We start from the raw sequence: 19,737 nt of genomic DNA, 5'->3' as shown, positions 1-19,737 counted from the left end.
AATAAACATTGACATACATGTACGTAAGCCGCTGTTTTTTTCTTTTAGTGCAGGGTGTGTAGGGAGATGAATTAAAGTTCCAGCCAAATGAAATGAAATTATATTTTTTCTAAGTTATTCAAAAATATACTAAACTAATTAATAAACTACTTAAGCGTGGGTCGGTGGCGCGAGTTACGGGACAACTGGGGGGCGACACTATTCCTGCGTTAGCACAGCACCTAAATTCTCTTAAGTAGTTTGCGTTATACATACTAGGTTTTCTTGCTCCAATGTTTTTAAGCGTAGCGAAATTCCAAATCTTTGGATGCAACGATTTTCCCGGAAACAACCATCGCGTTAATACGAATATTCACCGTGCCCATCTAATGTAGCATCCGCGGCAGTGAAAACAAATATGAGCTTTATTTTCATGATGATGTATCTTATTAATCAGCTAGTCTTAACAAGTTAATTTTAACCCTTGCTTAATGTGAATTAATAACTGAAAACATAGAATTTCTATGTTTTTTGTATATTTGCCTGCTGTTTTTATTATTTTATTTTTCTATGTTAAATTGTTCCGTTTTTAAAAGTCTGTTGATATTCCAGGTTATGAAAAAAAGACAAAATTGCAAACATTCTCAAAAAGTTCCGTGCCATGTTGATGTTAACACCATTTTGTGTCGCAAAAACTGTGCTCGCTTACTGCCTTGCAATCATCACTGTAAGAAGAAGTGCCACGAGCCTTGTGGGGATTGTGAGCAGCTAGTAAGTGCTCAAAAAGACCTTTCTTTTCTTTTATGGTATTTTATGGGAAATAAATGCTCATCTATAAATTGACGGTGATGGAAGAATGTTTCTATTGAAATGTCAGTAATTTACGGTCTAATTCGACCGTATTTTTTTTTAATTAGATTGTACCTATACAACCATGATGGATTCTCTGGATTTCAAATTTATCAATATGTACTTTACGAACTATTGGATTTTTTTCTTTAATCATAAAATTTTATACTTAATGGTAACTACAGAAAAAGTCGACAATAATAATTAAACTCCGATGTATTTTTTTTAATAATGGAATAGAAATTATGTTTTACCTACATCTAAAATTTTCATACCTTCTTCCAATTCGGTTCGGTTTAGAAATTTAGTGAGAAGCACTTTTGTGATTTGACATCTTACTTTGCGCAGGTAGTCAAGAAGATTCCGGAGTGTGGGCACAAAGTTAAGGTACCATGCAAAACGACGATCGATGCCAGCATGTGCAAAGCGCAATGCCAACGCGTGATGTCGTGCGGGCACCCGTGCCAACGTCTCTGCTGCGAACCATGCGACGAAGAGAATTGCAACTTTTTGAGGGAAGACCAAACTTATGATTCTCCTTGTGGTCATAAAATAGCACTGCCGTGTAAGATTTCCCAGAGAATACGTTGTGGCGGTAAGTGCAATAGAAATGTGCGTTTTCTAATAAAGTAGCCAAAATAAAGGTCATTGGGCATATTGTTCGGACATTTGACCCAGGGGGTGCACAAACAATATAAAGCATTGTATTCACAGAAAAAAAAACTATTGCGAGGCGCCGGGTCTAACTATCCCTCGCTAAGGTTGATGTGGTGTTTTTCTATGTTTTGAATTGACCACGCATATAATAATATTATGTTAAAAGATATTTTTGCTAAAATAAATATTTCATGATATATTTATTATATGTCGTCAAAAATGTCATACTATATCATTTTCCAAAATCCACGTACCTAGTACCTTAATACATAAATATAAACTGCAGACATAGAAGCGATGTATGCTAACAAACTAGCAGTTAAAGCCATTCCGCGAGCGGAAAGCTGGTACTTAAAGAATAAAAAATTTCTATCATTCTTTAATATAAAAAAGAGCGTGTGCCGAGCACACGTGTCAGAAGTGAAACTCCTTTGGTTTATAGATTTAAAGATATAAAATCATCGCCTTACTCCATGACGCGACCCTGAAATTTTACTCTCAACGCGCCTAAAGAAGATTCACTTCAAAACATTCGGTTTCTCTGCGCACACTTTCGAGTAACGGGTCAAATATGCCCAACGGCCTTTATGCCAGAGCTGGTCGTTCACAATTTCAGAGAATGTGGAGTCACGTGTCTTCATGGAGTGCTGCAAGGTGGCGTGCGAGGCGCAGCTGGAGTGCGGGCACGCGTGCGCGGGCTCGTGCGCGGCGTGCTGGCAGGGCCGCCTGCACGCGCCCTGCCGCCAGCGCTGCGACAAGCCCAGCATCTGCGGACACGTGTACGTGCACCCTTTTTTTTTCTTTTTTTTAACGTAATAACGTTTTTAAAATCGTTTTAGTCGGGTGACATGTTCAGAAACTTGTGTCACACCAAAACCTCACGAGCGCGATCGCAGGTATAACGAGAGATAGACGGACCGATCTCCCGTCTCATCTCGAGCGCTGCCACTGAAACGCCCCCTGTATTAACCCCCTTCCTCCTCCAGACACGAAAATCCTACTAATATCATAAATGCAAAAGTTTGTGTGTATGTCTATACTAATATTATAAAGCTGAAGAGTTTGTTTGTTTGTTTGTTTGAACGCGCTAATCTCGGGAACTACTGGTCCGATTTGAAAAATTCTTTCGGTGTTAGATAGCTCATTTATCGAGGAAGGCTATAGGCTATATACCATCACGCTACGACGAAGTATACACACAAACTTTCGAGAGTATGTACTCTCGTATGGATGTTTCTTACTCTTTTACGTAAATACTACTGAACTGATTATGATGAAATTTGGCACTCATATATCCCACTGGAACGGGAAATGGTTATGGGTTTTTCTATGAAAACGCGGGTGAAGCTGCGGGTGAAATGCTAGTTATACAATAAAAACGCTCCATACGTTTGAAAGTATTCACTGTACGTAGTAAATAGTAATAACAAAGCACTGACATAATCAATATAATACTAAATAGTTTAATTTAAGAGAATTTTGATTTGTTTTTCAACAACGTTCATTTGTAGATGAATATTTGTTTTCGTATTTGCATAATTTATTTATTTCAGACAACAGTGCAGTTACAGTTAAAATATCTTAAAATACATGAGGAGTGAGGACTACGGCCCGATTAATAATGTCTTCATATTATTAATTAAAATTTACAGTTCTTAAGTATAATCGTTATAAAAAAAGTATTTTTTTACAATAGATGCAAGGAACCGTGTAATGAAATATGCCCGCCATGCGAGAAGCCCTGCGAAGTGCAATGTAAACATTCTAAGTGTAAGAACAAGTGTGGAATGCCGTGTACGCCATGTAAGGTATGTCGTGGATTCATTTAATTATTAATTGTATTCTATATATAAGATTAATTGTGAAATGTAAAGAATCACCTTAGAACTTATTTACATCTAGTGATCTAATGATGTTCATATTTTATGCTTGTTATCGTTGATTTAACAAGCGTCACTCAACGCCTAACTAGTTCGGCTAGTTCCCGGATTGTAACATAACCCTGTAATATACAGGGTGTCCCACTATTGGTATACTAAGCGCGAAGGGACTTGTAGTTTTGCATACACTGATCACGTAAAAAATACTTAAACAACAAATTACGAAAAAAATTTTTGCTAAATTTTTCCTGAAAATCCATGTTTTATTCTCTAGCTTCGCGCAGCCGGCATATACCGCTTCTGTAATGTGAGCATTTTGTCTATGAAAACATAATCTTAAACGATAGCTCACGTGCTGGTAGCAAAGTTGGGCGGGTTGCTTGTTATGGGTATACGCATAAAGTTTTAAAAATTCATCTATTTGAAAAAAAATGCGTCTGGAATTTTATAACTATTTTTTACGTAGGTACTCAGCGTATGCAAAACTATAACCTCCTTTGAGCTTAGTATACTAACAGTGGGACACCCTGTATACTCTAAGCATAGCCCTTTGAACAGAGTGGATATAAAGCTCGGCTGTCGGCATATTGTTGAATGATTAGCGCCGAGCGCGTTCTTTGAATGACGATTGACGACAGAATTTGCATTTTCCTTTTAATGTCTACAAGAAGACGGTTGCAAACCGACGGATCCCTGATTTTTTCTGTGTATTTAAAAAAACTAACGAACCTTATCAAAGACAGCTCCTTATCCAAACCAACGACTATGCTAAATAACGTTTTTAACAAGATTTTAGTATGTACTAGCTTCCGCCCGCGACTCCGTCCGCGCGGATGTCGGTCTTCGCGTGGATGGTTTATTTCTCCATTTTGAGTAACTCTGACAATAACATCTTATAAATATCTATTGGACCCAAATACGGCTAGGCCTATAATAATACCCAACGTGTGTTCGCGGTTCTACAGAACAACCTCTATGGATAAAACTGAAAAATTAAGATTGTTTTTTTTCTACGTATTTTTCCAGGATAAAAAGTATCCTATTTTACACCCAGGATAATAAGGTATAATTATACCAAGTTTCATCGAAATCGAACCGTTAGTTTTCACGTGATGTCTTCACATACAGACAGACAGACAGACAGACAAAAATTTTTTTAATCACATATTTGGGTTTGGTATCGATCCAGTAACACCCCCTGCTATTTATTTTTTCAATATTTTCAATGTACAGAATTGACCTTTCTACAGATTTATTATAGGTATATGTATAGATTGCTAAATTTCAAACCTACTTGAATATTAAAAATGTATTAGTTCAGAGAGAAATTAATATTTACCATTTATTTATGAAGCATATCTAAATGATAATATTAATTTATGTTATGACGATTCAAAAGTGCTTCTAGAAGAAGTCTAATAGAATAAATACGAGTAAATGTTTGAGTTTTACCTGGGTTACTCACTTGCGTGGTTGCGTGAAAACATTCGTAAAATGTAGGAATGATTCCCACATGTGTGAATCTTGAAACGTTTCATACCGGCACTAAGATACTAGATTTCGTCGTCAGTAGAATTGGGCTAATAACTTCTGCGCTAACTGAAAAGTCAGTGCTCTGAAACCATCGAATCAAATATTTAAATTGTTTTTACATTACACTTTTACATTTTGCATTGCATTGCTTTTGTTGAATTGCTTGTGTGTGTGCTTGTGTTTTTTCGTCTCCCAAGGAGAAGGCATAACGTAAACAATTTCGTTATCAAAATTATATAAATTAATGGAAACGGATCTCGAAGTTTTAAAATTCACCTGAAACTTATTCGATGCACTTGACCCTTAACATTTTTCAATTTCCTTCAGGAAAAATGTGACCGTAAATGTGAACACGGTCAATGTACGAAATTATGCGGGGAAGTCTGCTCGATACCTCCCTGCTCTGAACCTTGTCCGAAATTGATGAAATGCGGCCATCCTTGCCGCGGCCTCTGTGGCAACCCTTGCCCCAATGTCTGTAAGATTTGCAAGCCAGACTCGTTCCCTAGAGATTTAACTGGATTCGAATATGAAGATGATGTAAGGTATGTTTTCCTTTTTCTTTTTTGATACGACGCCGCACCACATCTGTTAATAAATAAGAACAAAATATCCTTAAAATATTTATTTTAAGGATATTATTCCATGTATTGACACGGCTTACATCCTCATCGATAGGAACCAAATTGGAATTTATTAACATAATTTAGTGAAATGTATAAGTTCGTAAGGTTTGAATTGATTGTTTGCATTGTCAACAAGGAAAATAAAAATATTTATTTTCTTTCCTCCCAAATTCATTATGTAATTAATAATTCTCTGAGTTATACCTAGACTATGATTATAACAGAGTAAATACAAAAACTAACAATTGGAATTAGTAAAAAATGCTATATTTATAAGTGCCAAATGTTCCAGAGAATACTGATTGAAATCAATACATATAATAAAATTCTAGAAAAGTGGTGTCTGTACATTGAAAATGTGTAAAAAAAAATTAGCAGGGGTTATTACTAAATCGATCCCAAACCCAAAACTGTTGTTAAAAAAATTTTTGTCTGTTTGTCTGTTTGTCGGTTTGTCTGTTTGTCTGTTTGTCTGTATGTTTGAACACGCTAATCTCAGAAACGGCTTATCCGATTTAGATGCGGTTTTCACTAATATATTGTGGTAAACTTCATTTAACATTTAGTGTTTATTTCATGTCAATCGGTTCATAAATAAAAAAGTTATGACCATTTAAGTAATCACAGCGAACATTTGCTAAGGCATTCTATACATGAATTACTTTATTACGTAAATTATACGCTAAAGTTATTCCTTGACATGTCCAGATGATCATATCGAAAGTCCCCAAGCGTGGGGGGGGGGTTATGCTGAGGGGGTAGTAGGGGGGGTCAAAGGACCTTTATTTAGATTTTTGCTCATAAGTCTAAAACCTGCACAAATAGCATTATGGTTACTTCTAGGTAAATTTTCTATATAAAAGGTCTTTGAAATTATGTCGTAGGTATTATATTTTTAACCCCCGACGCAAAAAGAGGGGTGTTATGACCGCTATGTGTGTATTGCGTGTCTGTCTGTGCCACCATAGCTCGCTAACGGGTAATACGAATTAGATGCGTTTTTTTGTTACATTAGTTGTTTATTATATTATATAGGGGTGAAAAAAACGCAAGTTAGTTGTTAATGTAGGTTGTTAATGTAGGTTATACCCAAGTGATATATCAAATGAAAATAGACGACATGTCAGAAACAATTAGTCAAATTTTATCAAAATCGGTTCATCCATTTATTTGATATAGGGGTAAAAGTGGGAATAAATAAATGAATTTTATCAAATATACTCAAGTGACGTATCTAATGAAAGACATGACGTGTAAAGTACAATAAGACATATTTTATCAAAATTGGTTCATCCATTTATTGGATAAAAGTTGTCAAAATAATATACCTAAGTGGCATATCAAATGAAAGGGCATGACCTGACGTGAGAAGTATAATGAGGCATAGGTATTTAATCAAAATCGGTTCATCCATATATTATATAGAGGGGTAAAAGTGGGAATGAAAAAAACGAATGTTGTCTGTTATACCCAAGTGATATATCAAATGAAAAAAGACGACCTGTCAGAAACAACAAGTCAAATTATATCAAAATTGGTTCATCAATTTATTTGATATAGGGGTTAAAGTGGGAATAAATAAATAAATTTTATCAAATATACTCAAGTGACTTATCTAATGAAAGACATGACGTGTTTAAAGTACAATAAGACATAATATTTTATCAAAATTGGTTCATCCATTTATTGGATATAATATGTAGGTATAAAAGTGGGAATAAAAGTTGTCGAATATACCCAAGTGGCATATCAAATGAAAGGGCATGACCTGACGTGAGAAGTATAATGAGGCATATTTAATCAAAATCGGTTCATCCAATAATTAGGTATATGTAGGGCAAAAGTGGGAATGAGATAAACGAATGCTGTCTGTTATACCCAAGTGATATATCAAATGAAAAAAGACGACCTGTCAGAAACAATTAAGTAGTCCAATGTTATCAAAATCGGTTCATCCATTTATTTGATATAGGGGTAAAAGTGGGAATAAATAAATAAATTTTATCAAATATACTCAAGTGACTTATCTAATGAAAGACATGACGTGTAAAGTACAATAAGACATATTTTATCAAAATTGGTTCATCCATTTATTGGATATAGGTATAAAAGTGGGAATAAAAGTTGTCAAATAATATACCCAAGTGGCATATCAAATGAAAGGGCATGACCTGACGTGAGAAGTATGATGAGGCATATTTAATCAAAATCGGTTCATCCATTTATTGATTTATAGCGGTAAAAGTGGGAATGAATAATCGAATGTGGTCAAATAATATAATCAAGCGGCATATCAATTGACGTGTGAATTACAATTAGTCATGTTTTATCAAAATTGGTTAATCTGTTTATTACATATAGGGCACCTTAGGGGTGATAGTGGGGATAAATAATCCAAATGGAGCACCAAACGAAAGGATATGACATGTACATAATATATAGGTATGATTAGACATGGTTTAGATCAAAATCGGTTCTGCCATTTACTAGGGGTGAAAGGGAAAAGTTGAAAGTCTGTGAAAGTAGAAGGAATATGGGAGCGGGAAAATAACCACATCCTGGAAATTTTGAACTCTTCTGTACCTAAGTTTTATAGCTCAGTTAAGTAATAAATTTTACTAACAGTTCTTTTGTGTTATTATTTATTTTATTTCTTAACTTTATAATAATGTGTAAGTACTTATAATTTAGTTGTATATGATAGTACGTGTTTCAAGACGTGTTTACTCAATAATTGTGTGTTAAGTAGTAACTACTATGCAGTCACTAATCCACGCGGACGAAGTCGCGGGCACAGCTAGTTCTTAAATAAAATACTTTTATCTGCGTCGCCTGTATGTTTGAGTGTAACAGACTCTATTTTGACCCATTTTAAACAGACGGATTTAATGAAAAGTTTGTACACTTATCAAGAATCGGTGAAAATACAATAATTTCAATAATTTAACTATGTTCCTAAAGCGTGTTTTTTTTTTTACATTTTTTTTAATTAACCTGATATAATCTGCGATACAATTTTGTAGAAAAATACGTAAGTAAGAGTAATCTAAAGAAGGTAACCTACCATTCCCAACGCCTACCGCGAGCCGAGTCCCGAGCCCCGAGCCCACGCTCGCGTCGAACTCGCAGATTTTTCCGCAGACTTTCCGAAATCACTACAATATAAGACAAAATCGCTTTCTCTGTCCCTATATCCCTCAAATCTTTAAAACTACGCAACGGATTTTGATGCTGTAGAGTGATTGAAGAGGAAGGTTTATGTGTATATTTTATTAGGTTTTAGACACAGCGGGCGAACCCGCGGGCAGAGCCCGCGTAATGCTAGTCAATAATTATTTAATCAGAGGCGAGAGCACGAAAACTATCACCAAAGTATTCGTATCATCATCGAGAGCCCGACGTCATAACATATTAAATCATAGAAATTAGTTCCTGTTACTTTTTTAAAATCCCCATACAAATGATTACAAAATAGTTACTTTGATCACAGTTTTCCTGTTCGCGCATCAGAACTAAACCTCTTCTTTTCAAGGAACCATTCTATGTATTTTCTTATTTATGACGACATTAAATATGTTTTGTAAATTATTAAAAAAGTCATATGCAAAACATTAAATATAATTTTGGTCATGGGTTACGTTCGCCCATTGTTATTTAGATTTCTATGGGTACGCCCATTACGAAATCACATTTTAAAACAAAAAATTTTGTATTTGTTTCCAGGTTCATCGTTTTGGAAGATTGCTTACATATTATGGATGTAGATGAATTAGATGTTTGGATGAATAGTAAAATGGAAACAATTGGTATTAAGACGTGTCCATTTTGTCGAATACCTATTATTAAGACTTTCCGCTATAAAGATCATATAAATAATACACTAAAAAATGAAATTGAGCCAATAAAACAAAAAACATACGGAAATCCAAACGAAATCAAAGCCAAAAAGGTGGAACTTTTTGAAAAAATTTCCACGTTTTGCCTGGACCACCCTGATATTATGAAAGGTAAAATTTTGTTTGTATGTATTTTCTTAATTTTTATTATATTATCATTTCATTATAATATTATGTATCACCCTATCCCCATTGCCTATCCCATTTAATTTTTAGGGTTTCGTACCGAAAGGGTAAAACGCGACTATATTACCCTTCGCTGTCTGCCTGAGTCTATCATAAAATATAAAAATGAAATAGAGGGCAACTATCACAAGAATAAAACGAGATTTGTTTTAAAATATTATTGACACCATCATATATTACAATTAAATGATGTCATTAAAAAAAAGCTTATTTTACGGTACCCGTCGGTCGCGAGTATCACTCGTACTTAACCGATTAATTTTTTTAATATTTTTGTCTTTGAAATAAATACAACTTTTGTAAATTTTCTCCACACGTATTTTAAATCTATACTAATATTATAAAACTGAAGAGTTTGTTGGTTTGAACTTCAGGATGTGAAAGGACTGCTAATTTCAGGAACTACTGGTCTGATTTGAAAAATTTCGGTGTTAGATAGCCCATTTATCGAGGATGGCTATTGGCAATATATTATCATTACATCAAGACCAACAGGAGCGGAGCCACGGGGGTGAAACCTCGGGGCGCTGCTAGTCTTTTATAAAACCTTCACGGAGTTGACTCAATTTTAACTTAAGTAGTTAGTATATTTTATAATATCTTAACATAATAATTTTTCAAACTTGTATTTATCGTTTCAGATTCACGGCAATGTAGAAATGCGTTTCGTATACTTGAAAATTTTATTAAAAAAAACAAAAAAGCCTCTCTTATGCAAATAGAAGTAAATTTATTATATCTTCATATATTAGAAATGCTTTCAGAAATGTATGTTGAATATAAAAAGAATCATCTTTCTATTCTGAAATCCTATTTGAACAGACAAATTGATATGATGTGTGATGTTCTTATAAAGAATGTTAAAAAATTCAGCTATCAGCTACAAAATGATATTAAAAATGAGATGAAACGCGTTCATGCAATTATTCAGTTTGATAAAATTATAGATAATCCAGAGTTTAAAATAGTAAAAAATAATAACGATGTAAAAATAAAATATGAAGAGGCTTTTAAACTAATATTAGGTTGCAAAATATACACCGAACAACAAACAATGGAGGCCTTAGATAGCTTACAGAAGGTCGTTAAAATAAATGTTGTTTCTGATAAAAAAGAAATAGAATTGGTAGTCAAAGCTGTTGGATTAAAAGCTGGGCATTGGTTTAAATGTCCTAATGGGCATTTTTATTGTATTGGAGAATGTGGGGGAGCAATGCAGGTAAGTAAGTGCCCTGAATGTGGTGAAGCAATAGGCGGAAGCAGTCATCGATTACTTGCTACCAATTCCCATGCGAGAGAGTTGGATGGTTCCCAGTTTCCAGCGTGGTCTGAACAATATAATAATATGGCCAACTTTATGTTATAATTTCATTACTTAATACTTAAAACGAAATTTATAAAACTTATGCTTACGACATTGATACAGTTAATCGATAATTTAAGAGGGTAAGAGTTAAGTGAATACTATCAATAATTATAAATAGGGTGAGTAGGGGGGAAGGTGGAAAACTAAGTAATACAATAAATCAATAAATTTTTTAATTAAATTCAATTTATCTGAATATCACAATTGGTTTGTGTAGAATGCAATTAATGTGCGGCTGCATTGGTTTGCGCAACGGTGCGGCGTTAAAATAACCTTACCCTGAGCACTGTATCTTAATCTACATGATAGGTGTTTTATTCATTGCTTAGATTTGCCAGTATTTTAGATTTATTACGATATCCTTACCCATCAAGCCGTAAGAAGAACATATTATAAAAATTCAAATCTAGTCCCTTAATTAATATATAAATAGATATAGGTACTAATAAAAAACGTTCTCAAACTATTTTTATGTTGTTTTGTCCCCTTTAAACCTATCACCATATGATCACCATTTGACTATGTATTCAGAATATGTTAGTTACCTAATTTGTAGCGTTCTCCAAATCTCCAATATCGTATTACGGTATCAGTTCAGTTGTATGTAATATAATAGTTATTAAATAGTTTTTGATGACAATTACAATTTATTACAATTTACAATTTAGAGTCATATTCAAAAAAGTTGTACCTTGTCTCTTATTATGCTGTCCGTAAGGAACAAACCCGCCATAAACCTGTTTTTTTTTTCACTTTTGATATTTTTCAATTTCATATAGCTTACTTATTGTTATTGTTTATATAATTAATAATCAATAGCATTTGTTCCTAACAAATAATAAGAGAAATCATCATTTTATTTTGTCATTACCCAATCCATTCCATATATATTTTTAGTGTCCTCCTGTACACACAATTTATAAAACAGCAATTTTGGATTGATTCTCGTATTTATATTCACATTGTAAAGAGGGCACATAAATAATTAGAGTATACAGTATGTTTCAGTGAATAGCATTATAATTACAATTAAATTATAGTAATAAAAATGATTAAAAACATTTTGTCATTAAAAGTGTACACCATTTACTGACATTTATTACTGAGGCGGTTTCTCCTAGCAGCAATTAGTAGATCAATGGCAGATTTTGTAAATATCAGATGGAAACACCGATCCATTTCATAGACAACCTAGAAGTTGGCTGTCATTTTGTTTTCTTGTTACAAATGTTGTTCCAAGTTCCAAGACTGTGCGGAGTAAAAAATATAATACCATTTCGTAACGCAGTTTGAAGGACTAAATGTGAGTATAAAAAACTGATTATCAGTGTTTAGCTCTAAGAAACTAGACATTTTAAGGCAGTAAACTGTGAAAATGTATAACCTTAATACGCGAGACATTTTTACAATTTTTAGGTTGTGTTACACCAATTTACTGACGACCATTTCATGACTTTAGTGACGTCAAGCTCTAAGGCTGCATTTTCACTGGTGTGGAAGTTATCAATTCAAGTAGAGTATGGGATAATGTAGGCATTTTGCTATATTTATATAACAATAGTTTATATTAAATTCTAAACACGTGTGCCAACTTTCATATGAATGAGTATATTTATGTGTTTGTGCAAATATTTTTCAGAAACTTGAAACTAAATTGAAACAATTTTTTTTATGGATTTAGTTAGGGAACAGTGCATTAAAATCGGTTCAAAAGTTTCAGATAATATGAACTATTAAACCAAAAAACTACGTAATAATAAGGAAATTGTTAAATATCTTCCTGAACCTTTGAGAAATGGCGATAATTATATATTTGCCAATGATATTGATATAAGAGAAGCGTAATGTCCAACACACTAGTAAAATAACACGTGTTGTAATTGTTTATTTTTTTTCATTTTTAATTATTAATAAAGCAAATAAATTAAATTTTTTATGTGCTTAATTACCTCTTCCTTATTATTTTAGAAGGTCGAATCGAAAGTTTTGCAAATTTTCTTTACCAGAGGTTTTATATTTTTGTTTTATTATATTACTAGCGGTCCGCCCCGGCTTCGCCCGTGGTACATATTTACGTTTTCTCTACATAAGAACCATCCTCGTACTTCAAGGAATATAATAAAAAAAGAATTATCGAAATCGGTTCAGCCGTTCTCGAGTTATGCGCTTACCAACACGTTTTGCGATTCATTTTTATATATAAGATTATAAGAACATGAATGCCAAAAGTCAGTGCAAAATAGGTTAGGCTAGAGTTAAATAGGCTATTCATTTATTGATGGTCCAGAAATGTCACTGTTGAGTATGCATCTTTACATTTACCATTTCATGACATTTCGTGACAATACCATTTATTAACCATTTCTTGACGTACAACTTTTTTGAATATGACTCTTTATACTCTTATAAAAGTCCAAAAGACCATTCAATCATTCCCTACCAATTCCCTAACTCACCCTATAACGTTGTTTGTTTTTTTGTGTTTTACTATGCATATAAGAATATCGTGTTGCTTTAGTCGTGTATTTGTTTTATTTGTATAACTACCATGACAATTTCCTCATTTCCAAAACATAAGTGTAATTTTAATACCTAAGAAATTTTATATAAACTCATTACCGGTACCCACAATTATTATTATATTTCGCTGTAGGTACTTGTTTAATTATAATTATGTATTTCTTTATTTTCAATAAATTTTCCTAACATACATTAGTCGTGTTTTATTTGGGTCTCACTTTTTGTTACTTCTATCTATACCTATAATAAAATTGTAGGAAAGTCTACACCACAGACATGTATCAAGATAGACTAAGCGAGTGTATGTACTTCCCGTGTCCAAACTAAGATTATGAAACTTACTTGACGCTGGCCTACACTCAGTCCGCGCTTGCAGTTCGCCAAGGAAAGACGTGAAGCTGAATAAAGTAAAATGCCGAATTACGCCGTTATAAACTGTAGAAACTCCACAGCTGTGAGTGGCCGAGTTAGCAGAGATGTTTCCTTCCACCGGTAAGTAATTTTCTAATCAGAATATGCACTATTTATTTTAAAATCAAATAAAGAATATCTGTGGAAAACGATCGTGAGAAACACGGATACCAAATCATACGAAATGATTCGGAATACATTGCGGCTTTTACTTGGCACGGTAAAGATCGAGTCGTATGATAACAAGCAATGAATAGCGTCTTCTCATTTTTCTGTTCTCATTTTTCTGTCCAATTTTGTGGTTAGTGATGTTCATTTGATGCAACAGTTCTCGATTCTAATCGATTTTATAATCGAACAGAAAAATGATAATTTGAAGGAGCAATTTTTCAGAAAAAAAGGCATAGATTTTTTTTGTCATTTAATACGACTTGACCTAGAACTTTTAAGTATTTTAATACAAAGGTACTAAAAATAAATATTATGACATGGACGTTAAATTGTCATCTTGGGAGTTTTTTAAGAAAACTCCTTATTGCTTAGAGCGTATACGCACTATGCGGGTAGCCGCATTACGGGTAGCCGTCCGGCTGACCGCAAGCACAATTATGTACGTAATATTCATTTCTATGCGCACTGCGATGCGGCTTGACTATGTTTGTTTTTTCAGTTTTCCAAGTAACCCGAACATAAAAGAAAAATGGATTGATGCAACGGGACATAAAGATTGATTGATTGACAGTTTCATTACTTTCTTTCGATGGCCTCTCTAGTACGTAGTACACGGTAACTCAATGGGCATATGTAAGAAAAAGCTAAAACACATTAGTTTACTTGTTAGAATATTAAAAGGTTTATAAATTTATTTTATCATTCCTCTGTCTATGGTAATTATCATTTTTCTGTCTTGAATCGATTTAGTAATCGATTACGATTCATTTATTTAATTACCTCTTAGACATAGATCTAGTTTGATCTGATTTCTTTCGATTTACTTCGATGGGATAGGACGATACTAGAATCGCCGCACGAGTGGCGTCCTAATCGATTTAGCGTAAAATGAAATTACCATCACTAAAAAGCGCTCGTGACGTCATAACGCGTCAAGGTCAGTACAAAAAATATGACACGCTTGGTTTTCATACAGATCGCGGTACTTGCGTAGTCTATCTATGTCTGTGGTCTACACTGTAGATTGAATATTAAAAAATGGAAGTGTGATCTACATTCGATAGATAAAAATTTTATCTGTTTGTCTGTACTGCTAACTGAATGAATTTACTTCAAATTAGGTACAGAGACATAGCTTGAAACCTGAGAAAGAACTTATGATAGTTTTTATCCCGGAAACCGTCGGAGACCCCACGGAAACGGGAACTATGCTGGTTTTTCTTTGACTATGCGGGCGAAGCCGCTGCACAGTGTTTCATTAGATCAAAAAAAATCCCTGGGGCCTATGCTGTTTATTATATTATTTATCGATCAAGGGATGCATTTAAAATGGAAGAGTAGAACACCCACGTGTCAATTCAATTTCAAATACTTTTTATTTTATTAAATGATATCGTAAAGTGAAATTTTAATTTTATAAAAATTAAAATTTAATTATGATTTAAAAAAAATTAATAAATAGACTAGGAAACTGTAAATTATTAGTGAAAAAAATGGAAATAAATTATGAAAACGTATGTTACTGTCAAAGATATTTATTTTATACAAATATAGTCGGATAAAGCATATTATTTGAGCGCATATTTTCTAGTTTTTATTTTTAGAAAATCACGAGAAATATATTTTCTAAATACTTAAAATACTAGTAAATATTGCTCACAATAAGGCCTATCAGTTATCACCTACTCAAGACCTACTCATACTAAAATCATTATTTAAAATTTTTCCGTTTTAGAATTATTAGACAAATGACCGGATTAGAATGGTATAACCACAGGGTATCCAGGGTACCTGTCGAAAAAGTCGGTTTTTACCACCGTCACCACCTTAGATCATTAAGTAATGGATGGAGCACGCTGGCAAATGTTCTAACTAAACTTTCTGCCGGTTTTGGTGCGGGGAGGGTAACTCACACTTTGAAACACAATCACACATTCACAAAAATAATTTGTGTCTTTACAAACTCAAACTATTACAAAATGGTCTGTCCATTTTGCACACATATTTTTGCACACATACATCGATTACACAGAAAAATCTCTATACATATACGTAATAATACAATCGCTCTAAAGGGATGTAACCATATCGATATTACAAAAATAATAATTTTGTTGAAATTAGAAATAACATTAATATTATATTCATAAAAAATACTACACAGGTCATTTGTAACGTTTTCATCATTATTATATGCATACGAAAAAACAATAAAACGCCATTTTATTTGTATTTGAATATGTATTTATTCAACACATCACATATTATATTCAATAAAATAAATATCGGTCCAGAAATTTTTATTATTTCTGTACCGAGGTGTCCATTCTGATTTTCTCCCACAGCATTCAATCCACCTTAGCCTTAAAGCAGGATTTTTTGTAAATCTGAAATATACGCAATATTCGTACATACATACAAATAAAGTAGCTGCTCCGCGCGGTTTCACCCCCGTGGCTCCACTCCTGTTGGTCGTAGCGTGATGATATATACCTTCCTCGATAAATGGGCTATCTAACACCGAAAGAATTTTTCAAATCGGACCAGTAGTTCCCGAGAATAGCGCGTTCAAACAAACAAACAAACTCTTCAGCTTTATAATATTAGTATAGATTACATAATAGAAAGGTTACAAGATTAACATTACAAAAAAAACGGCTAAATGCGAGTCGGACTCGCGCACGAAGGGTTCCGTACCATTAAAATGTTCTGCCAGTTAAAAGTAACCGAGCGTAAATATTAATAAATATATACAAGACTTACAAAATAAACATTATACTCCTTTTTATGCAGTTGTGTAAAATTTTAATATAATAAAGATTAATTCTCATCTCATTTCAAATTATACTTAGAAAAATATTTTTTTATCGACGTTCAAGTTAAAAGCAGTCCGTCACTAAGAAAGTCGTAAAAATTAACGACCTTTTAAGCGACGAGTTTTTAAATTCAACTCTATCACTAAGTTCATAAAGATTAAATTTGAATTTCTCTTCAAGATAGTCTCGCTACATCACTTTATAGTCTCGTGGGGAGTGCGGTTCAATATCGCGTTCTAAATTCAACTTTATCGCTTAGTTCATAAAGATTAAATTTGTATATTTTCTCTTCAAGATAGTCTCGCTACATCACTTTATAGTCTCGTGGGGAGTGCGGTTCAATATCGCGTTCTAAATTCAACTTTATCTCTTAGTTCATAAAGATTAAATTTGTATATTTTCTTTCCATGATAGTCTCGTGAGGCCGCATCAATGATCGAGTGCACACATGACTCGATTATTTGTCTTGATCATATCGCTAAACGATACATCGACGATTATTAGAAATTGCATTTAATTAGAAATGTACGTTAAAAAAATAAAAAAATATACACAAATGAAAGGTTATTCCATCTTTTTTAATATTCGACATGTTTGAATTGCTTCTGCAAGACTTGACAGTGCAAAACGGCATTTTTAGCAGAGCACTCGCAGACGTCCTTTCGATGTTTTACGAATACGCAGAGTGTTCGTAATCGATTACGCAAGTAGTTTTTATGAAAGCATAAGATTTTTCGATTCGAATAATCTTATACCTCGGCAAAAGGGGAAACGCCTGCGTGTGTTATCCATTACTTAATGATCTAAGGTCACCACTCACCAGTACTGTCAGGGATACCATACTACGATTTTTTCTTATTAAAATTTGCCGTTTTTTCATGGGACACGCAGATTGACAGCTTAGACTAGAGCATTAAATTGACAGACTTGAGTGAAATGGGGTAAGCCGAAGAAAAAAATATCGTTGTTTTAAAGAATTTATAAAAAAAAGAACCTTCTATTTTTTAGGAAACAATACAGGACACTTTTTTATAGCGTAGCGAAATTCTAATTTTTTACAGCCAACTGAAGGCCGACTGGCAAAATGTGACGTTTATCTGCTTAGTTTATCTGTGTTAACGTCACAGACTACAGAGTACAGAGTAAAACGTAGTGATTATATCCTCTTTGGTACAGAGTTCATTCATTTTTTGACATTTGAGTTTTGACATTGACATGGGCCAATATATTTTATTTTTTACATATTTTATTCATAATTCAATTTACAGTACAATTACCTACATAAATAATAAAACATTTACACAGTGCATCAAATATCATAATTATTGTAAATCAACATAATTTTAGTCTCAGTCTACTTATAAATATATTACCTAAAGAAGAATTTGACGAAGTATTTTAAAACGTGCACTACGTTGTTTATAACCTATAAGTGAAAATGGAAACTGAATCTGAAGAGGTCAATGATACAGGCCCTGTAGAAAATGCATGGTCTTTGAAAATACCAAAGTTTACTCCAGATGATAATCCACATGGTCTTTTAGAAGAAAGTAAATTTGCAACTCTTTTTCCAAAATATCGTGAACAATATTTAAAGGAATGTTGGCCTTTAGTCCAAAAAGTGTTAAATGAGCATCAAATAATTGGAGAGTTAGATTTAATAGAAGGTAGTTTAACAGTGAAAACAACAAGAAAAACTTGGGATCCCTATATCATTATTAAAGCACGAGATTTTATGAAACTATTGTCCAGAAGTGTGCCATTTGAACAAGCTGTTCGAGTCTTGGATGACGAAATTGGATGCGATATAATTAAAATAAATTCATTTGTTAGTAAGAAAGAGACATTTTTAAAACGCCGCCAGCGTTTAATAGGGCCAAATGGTGTGACATTAAAATCAATTGAACTTTTAACTGAATGTTATGTGTTGGTACAAGGTAATACGGTTTCAGCTGTTGGTCCTTATAAGGGCTTAGTACAGGTTAGAAGAATTGTTGAGGACACAATGAAAAACATACATCCTATGTACAATATCAAAAGTCTTATGATCAAACGAGAATTAATGAAAGATCCTAAGCTTAAAAATGAGAGTTGGGATAGATTTCTGCCTAAGTTTAAAAGTAAAAACGTACCAAGGAAGCAACCCAAAAATAAAGTCAAGAAGAAGCCTTACACTCCATTCCCTCCACCACAACCGGAAAGTAAAATTGATCAGCAGTTGGCCACTGGTGAATATTTCCTTAAAGATGACCAAAAGAAAGCCAAACATCGCCATGAAAAAGAAGAGAAACAACAACAAGCTAAAAAAGCCAAGGAAGAAGCAAGGAAAAAGGATTTCATTCCACCTGAAGAGAAGAAATATGATAACACGATACCAATTGAAACTGAAGTAAACATTGGTGCTTTTAAAGCAAAAATGAAAAAAGTTGCTAAATCAAACAAAGCCCTCAAAAAGACTATATAGTGATAACACTTCTTAAATCTTAATAAAAAATTGAAAGTATTTCTGTATAATTATTTGTCAATGTTCTCAATTCAAAGTAGTGGGTCATTATAAGGATACATTTTCTGTTGGATGCCGTTGTCAGATAGTCCGGGATCCATCGCCCATTTTTGCAAGTGATTACTATCAAGCTAATTTTTCGTGAGTAGCTTTATTTTGATGAGATGCCCAATAATTTCATGTACGAAACTCTCGATTGTGGTAGCTTACTGAGGTAACAAGGATAAAATTTTTTGATTTGACGGTTCTCAAATATTTATTACGCAATTTGTAGGACAATATGTCTGTTGAATTATATAAGTATTAAATAAGTGAAAGTAAAAAATCAGCTGGTTAATAATCAT

At 33.3% G+C, this 19,737-nt stretch overlaps 2 protein-coding genes across 3 annotated transcripts in view; both read left to right on the top strand.

Annotated features, from left to right (window-relative positions):
* Positions 1-11,642, top strand: part of LOC149903323 (NFX1-type zinc finger-containing protein 1-like) — a 52,908-nt gene extending 41,266 nt beyond the window's left edge. The window contains exons 21-27 of one of the 2 annotated variants that reach the window (XM_090109064.1): positions 592-750; positions 1,177-1,423; positions 2,102-2,264; positions 3,182-3,293; positions 5,226-5,443; positions 9,248-9,531; positions 10,248-11,642. In XM_090109064.1, the coding sequence (XP_089965190.1) occupies positions 592-750; positions 1,177-1,423; positions 2,102-2,264; positions 3,182-3,293; positions 5,226-5,443; positions 9,248-9,531; positions 10,248-10,972 (1,908 nt within the window). In that variant the 3' untranslated portion in view covers positions 10,973-11,642. Of the gene's footprint in view, positions 1-591; positions 755-1,176; positions 1,424-2,101; positions 2,265-3,181; positions 3,294-5,225; positions 5,444-9,247; positions 9,532-10,247 lie in introns of both variants that reach the window. The other variant, XM_090109063.1, reaches the window with a different exon arrangement.
* A 6,452-nt stretch (positions 11,643-18,094) lies between these two features.
* On the top strand, positions 18,095-19,393 carry dbe (KRR1 small subunit processome component homolog dbe). The gene has a single exon (XM_090109049.1). It carries the CDS (start codon positions 18,329-18,331, stop codon positions 19,352-19,354), a length of 1,026 nt encoding a protein of 341 aa, XP_089965175.1. The 5' UTR covers positions 18,095-18,328; the 3' UTR covers positions 19,355-19,393.
* The last annotated feature ends 344 nt before the right edge of the window (positions 19,394-19,737 follow it).

This window comes from Colias eurytheme, chromosome 13, assembly GCF_061535395.1.
Source record: "Colias eurytheme isolate Ceu_HAF_F1 chromosome 13, ilColEury1 Martin Lab GWU primary, whole genome shotgun sequence".
In the NCBI taxonomy this organism is placed as follows: Eukaryota; Metazoa; Arthropoda; class Insecta; order Lepidoptera; family Pieridae; genus Colias; species Colias eurytheme.
The sequence above is the reverse complement of the archived record's forward strand: the minus strand, read 5'-3'. Positions and strand labels throughout refer to the sequence as shown.